The sequence below is a fragment of the Gorilla gorilla genome, chromosome 2 (assembly GCF_029281585.2).
Source record: "Gorilla gorilla gorilla isolate KB3781 chromosome 2, NHGRI_mGorGor1-v2.1_pri, whole genome shotgun sequence".
Lineage (NCBI taxonomy): Eukaryota > Metazoa > Chordata > Mammalia > Primates > Hominidae > Gorilla > Gorilla gorilla.
In genome coordinates, this window is record NC_086017.1 from 138458884 (window position 1) to 138464883 (window position 6000).

A 6000-nucleotide genomic window follows, 5' to 3' on the forward strand; every position below is an offset into this window, starting at 1 on the left:
CTCTCTTCATGTGGCCTTGCCCTTGAGCTGACACTTCTTGCCTCCTCCACTCCCAAAACATTTGACTGATCATAGAATTCTAGATTCAGAGTTACTTCCCTCTCGAAGGTCTAAGGATGTTGCACCATTGCTTTCCACAGTCATTGATGCTGCCACGCAAAATCTACTGTAAGCCTAATTCTGCTTTCCATGCAGGTCTCAGCTCTCAGGCAGCTTTTGGAATGTTCTCTCTACCATACTTCATACTCCCAAAGGGTGTTATTCTTGTAGCCTGCTCAGGATTCACATCTTTCTTTCATCGGGAGAATTCATATAGCCATAATTTCCTCGTATTTTGCTGTCATCCAAATGTTCAGGCTCTCCATGTTAGATGACCTCTGGATCCTGTGGATGATGGATCCTGTGGGTCCTCAGGATGATGGATCCTGGGGGAGCTCCACATTAGATGACCTCTGGATCATCAGGACAACTGATCACAGAAGAGCTCCAAGTTAGATGACCTCTGATCCTCAGGACGATGGATTGTGAGGGAGCTCCACATCACATGACATGTGTCTCCTCAGGATGACAAATCCCAGCAGAGTTCCACATTAGATGACCTCTGGATACTCAGGATGATGGATCCCGAGGGAGCTCCATGTTAGATGACCTCTGATCCTCAGGACGACAGATTGTGAGGGAGCTCCACGTCATATGTGTGGATCCACAGATAACGGATCTCAGGGGAGCTCCATGATAGATGACCTCTAGATACTCAGGACGACGGTTCCCAGGGGAGTTCCACATTAGATGACTTCTCATCCTCAGGATGATGGATCCTGGGGGCAACTCCATGTTGGGTGACCTGTGGATCCTCAGGACGACAGATCCTGGGAGAGCTCCACGTTAGATGCCTGTGGATCCTCAGGACAATGGATCCAGGGGGAGCTCCATGTTAAATGACCTGAGTATCCTCTGTATGATGGATCTCAGGGGAGCTTCATGTTAGATGAATCCTAAGATGAGATGCAGATCCTCAGGATGATGGATTGCAGGAGAGCTCCATTTCTGATGACCTGTGTATCCTCAGGATGATGGATCCTGTAAGAGATCCACATTACATGGCCTGTGGATCCTCAGGACAATGGATCCCAGAAGAACTCCACATTACATGACCTGTGGATCCTGGGAGAATTCCATGTTACATGACATCTGATCCCCAGGATGATGGATCCCTGGGGAGCTCCACATTAGATCATCTGTGGATCCTCAGGAGAATGGATCCCATGAGAGCTCCATGGATGACTGCTCTGTCACACTGTCCATCTCTCTCTTGCCCAAATATCTAGTTTTTATTCCTCAGTCCTATCTATTCTGTGATTCAAACCATCAACATTAACTTTGGATTCCAACAACCTTGTTTTTCATCCCAAGTATCTTTAATTGGCTTTTAAAATAAGCACATTAAAAGGACTCAGAGAGCTGCTGGTTTATTTGAATAAGCATTGAGGAACTCCATGCATGTGTATTTTTGACAGAACATACAAAGCAGAGGCAAGAGGGGCATTGGAAGCAGATGGACTACTGTCAGGATCCTGGGAGGAGGACTTGGAGGCTCATGACAACACAAAGTAAGGGCTCTGACTGGGATGGGCAGGGAGGAGTGGAGCAGAAATGGGGCTAGTTTGGGGATAGGGGGAAAGGCCAGGTGGAAGAAAAGAAGGCTGGCAGCAATACGGGTGACAGAGGTTAGTATGCAGAGTGGGCAGGGAACACTGGGACACTCTGCACGATGGTGCCATTAGAGGTCTGCACGATGCGCAAAGTAGATGAGCCACCCGGAGGCCTGAAACTGAGGGAGGGAGAGGGGGCCAACATGGTATGCCTGGCCACAGCCACAGGCCCAGGAGCAGGAGGTGGCTCCTGAAGCCCCACCTCAGGCTGGGCTGCATGGGGGCTGGGGCCTTCCTGCACAATTCCAGGCATAGGAGCTGCTTCAGTAAAAGAGAAGGCTGGGGTCTGCCTGGCTTCCAGTTGCCCCTGGTAGCCTGGCTCTCCATGGTCATTCAGATGGACTAGGTACATGCCTGGCCCCACTCTCTCGCCCAGGGCCCTGAGAAGCCCAGCCCCACTGCCCCGGCCTCGACCTGCCCGCCAGCTTCCTCCCCCGCGCTGGCCTCTTCCTGCAGGAGGAGCTGGCTCTGCGCGAGCTGGGGGCTCCCGTCTCATGGGTTTCACATAAGCAGTGGGTTTTGACGGTTGGACTGGGTCTACAGGGTCTTCACGGTCCACACGAGAGCAGCCTGGCTCTGTAGGAGGCCCACCTGAAGCTAAAAGAGAAGCAGAGTGTAAGGAGATGGAGTAGGGGCTGCCCAGGAAGCTTTCAGGAAGGGAGACCAGGAGAGGGGTTCAGGGAGGGCCCAGGGGAACCCGGGCAAACAGAGTGAGGGTCAGGAGATGCCTGCAGGGTGAGCCCTCAGGAGCACTCTGTCTAAGGGCCTAGCCTGGGCTCAGCACTTTCCATGAGCCTCTCAAGTCCTTGCAACGACCTTGTCAGTCAGATATTATGATTGCCATTTTACTAATAAGTAAATGAGTCTACAGTTCCCTACAGAGGCTGAGTTTGAATAAAAATGACACACTGCCTGCCCTCAATGTGTTTAAACCTCAGTAGGAGAGACAAACAGAACACCTAAAAATAAATGATGCTAATGAGTGACCAGCTGGGAGGTGAAGGGTATCATAAGGGAGGTGGCTCCATATCCAGAATGCTGGCGTTGTATTCCCAGGCAGCTTCACTTATCTGGGCATCAGTGGCCCTTTTCATAAATTGGTATAATAACATGCCAACCCCTGGGTCCTTACAAGAACTGAGTTACTACAAGAAAAATGTTTAGATTACTATCAGGTGCAAGTAAGCATCTTAACATGTATTGGGAAGGAGATGATCAGAAAGTCTTACTGGAGAAGTTAACCTAAGCCAGGGATATCAAGGATGGGTGGGATTTAGCAAGGCAAAGGCGGGAGAGGATTAGTAGGGATAGCAGGGAGGGAGAGGATTCCAGGTGACAGGGGGGCCGGGGGTAGTTGCATGGCTTCCAGGAGGAAAAAAGCCTGGGGTAGCTATAAGCTAGTTTGGCAGGGAGGGGAGGCGTTCACACAGATACATGATTGAGCAATGGAACAGAACAGGAAGCCTGAAACTAGACAAACGTCTACAGAAATTTTATCAATGACAGAGTAGGCACTGAAGATCATCTGAAGATTCTTCCCTGGGAAACCTGTGTAGCCTAAGAAAAAGTCCCAAGAAACTGACATCTAAGGTTGCCCAGTTTCATAGCCCAACCATATCTATTTCGTGGAACCCAATCAACAAGCCCCATCCACGAGCTTGGAGCTCCCAACAGCTTCTTCTGGGTCCCATTTTTAAACTATAAGCAGCAATCAGATATCACCAAACATCAGAGGAAAGGCTCTAACACAAGAGATAGAACAATAACACAAGAAAAGCCAACTTGGAGGAAACAGTTTATGCCACAGATGAGACTTTCCAAAAACATCTATAATTAATATCCCCAGAGAGATAGAAGGAATTATGCCCATGAATCAATTATAGGGTACTTTTGAAAAGGAATATTCAGAAAAACTACAGCTTTTTGAAATTAAAATTATGAGAGCAGAAATGAAAATCTCCATGGAAATTTTGGAGGATAAAGTTGAGAAGATCTCCCAGGAAAGAGAGCAAAACTCCAAAATGATGGAAAGGAAGGAAGATAAAATATAAGAAAATTAGAAGTGTATTGTTACTGAGACACATCCCCATAAAATTCCAGAGTGCTGGTGACAACTAAAGATCTTAAAATCTTCCAGAGAGGGAGAAAGAGAAAGGGAAGAAAGGCCATATGGAAAGGGTCAGGATTCAACATGTCTCAAAAATCAGACACCTCAAAAGCAGCAATTAAATCTAGACGATTATAGAAAATGTCTTCAAAATTTCGAGGGAAATGGATTTCCCACCCAAAATTTGATATCCAACCAAAGTATCCCTTAGGAATCAGAATGAAGATGTTTGCAGACAAGCAAGATCTTAAATAATTTCCCTTCAAGGCATGCTTTCTTGTAATGTGCCTATCAAACTAGACAAGATTAAAAGATTTAGGACAGTGTATGAAGGGAAATGTTTTCAAGAATAATTTGGCAATGGCCATCAAATTCCAATACCTCCAGAAAAGAACAAGGTGAGAGTACTGGCTTATCATATGTAGATCGAGACATAGTGTAAGGACTCACTCTTCCAAAGAGAAAAAGTAAAATAAGAAAGAAAAAGACACCAGATAAAGGAAATGGGTTAAAATTCAAAAGAGAAAAAGGAATTTCCCAGATGATGTGGAAGGGAGATCTTGGAGTGGCAGCTGGGAGCTGACTCAGAGCAGCCAGTCCCGGCTGGAGCAGGCTATGAGAAAGTGAAACTGAGAGAACGCTTGATTGAGTTTGAATTTAAGTAATCGGGGAAGAATTGAGGGATAGACTCGTGATAAGTAAACACATAATAACCCAGGAGAAGTGTCAAGTCCTGGAAAACTCAAGTTATGCAAGAGGTGCAAAGTAATCCTAGTGTCCTACTGGCTCCTGGGCGGTGGGGGAGGGGCAGAGGGTGTGGGCCCTGGGATGGGTGTGGCTGGGTGAGTGGTGGTGGTGGTGGGAATCTGTGAACTACAGCTAAATACTCCACTACTCTAGCGGGAAGACCATAAATAAAGTCTAAACGGAAAAAGAAATAGCAGTAGGGTACGCATGTTATTTAAAGAATGAGAGGAAATGCTAGAAGAAATGGCTACCCAGATGGAGGTGGTGGTCCCAAAGGTGTGGGAGATTCAGAAGGAGCATGGGCTGCTGCATTTCATAACATGTCACATTTGCATATCTAAGTTCTATAAGTCAATACCAAAGGTAAAGTAAAAATCTGGAAAAAATTCAAAAGAGAGTGGTAGGCGTTTGATGGTACCTTGATTTGGGGCCAGGAAGCGAGGTCGTTTCGAGTGCCTTGGTTCCTCCATGAGGAATCTGCGGGAGTGGGTGGGGAGGAAAACGCGTCTGTCAGGGTATTAAACCACAGCCTAATTTCCCAAGCGTCACGCAGCGATGTGGACCCCACCTCACCCCATCCTACAGGGCCACTGCTGCTCGCGGGTCTCAGAGCATTTGCACTGAGCCCGCGGGGCGCAGCCAAGGGGATCCTGTGAAGGTGGGAGTTGGGGTGGGGGGAGACTTCCACATTTTAAAGGATTTCCAAGTGGAGCCAGTAGCAAGCGGGGATTGGCCTAGAGGCAGCTTGATTAACCTATCCCAGTTTCTTCAGGCAAAGCTGGTACCTGGGAGACTTAGGCCTCCTGGAGGAATGATCCCTCCTTAGCGGAAGAGAGAAAAAAGATGGAGGATGGGGAACAGAGTTGCGAAGAAGACAGCGGTGACAAGGCATGTGGCCTCGGCCTTCTAGAGAACTGAGGATTCTGTCCCCACCTGTACCCACGCAAACTCTACCCACCCCTCAGGGACACCCAGACACACACCTGATCTCCCTGCAGCTGGCTGTCTTCTATGAGGAGAGGCCTGAGGAGCTGGAGGTGTCCACGGGATCACGGCTATGGCTCCGACGTCGCCCTCAAATGCGCCCCCTACCAGGCAGGCAGGAGAGAGCACCCAGCGGTCCTAGTTCGGAGCCCGGCAGAAAGCTGACTGCTCGCGGTTACGAGCGCTCCCTCTAACAAGGCGGTGAGGCCATCACGTGATGGGAGTGGTAAGGGGCGGGGCCAGCTGGGGCAGGCCTGACTGGGCTTGGAAGGCCATTGGGCCAGTCCTTTGCTTGTCAAATAAAGCCCACCGAGAAGCCCCTGTTCATAAATGTCAATGGTTGATTGATCAATCTAATCGTTGAGGAAAAAAAATTCATAATTACAATTAAGTGCCAGCAAAAGGGAGGTGTGGTGCCGTGAGAGTAGCGAATAGGAAGATTTGATTTAA

General features: G+C 48.4%; 1 protein-coding gene across 1 annotated transcript; it reads right to left on the reverse strand.

Annotated features, from left to right (window-relative positions):
* Positions 1-1453: 1453 nt before the first annotated feature.
* Positions 1454-5775, reverse strand: PRR20G (proline rich 20G). The gene is made up of 3 exons (XM_031009775.3): positions 5550-5775; positions 4985-5043; positions 1454-2309 (listed from the first exon to the last, which is right to left on the reverse strand). The coding sequence occupies exons 2-3, from the start codon at positions 5034-5036 to the stop codon at positions 1729-1731; spliced, it is 633 nt and encodes a 210-aa protein (XP_030865635.2). The 5' UTR covers positions 5037-5043; positions 5550-5775; the 3' UTR covers positions 1454-1728.
* Positions 5776-6000: the final 225 nt, after the last annotated feature.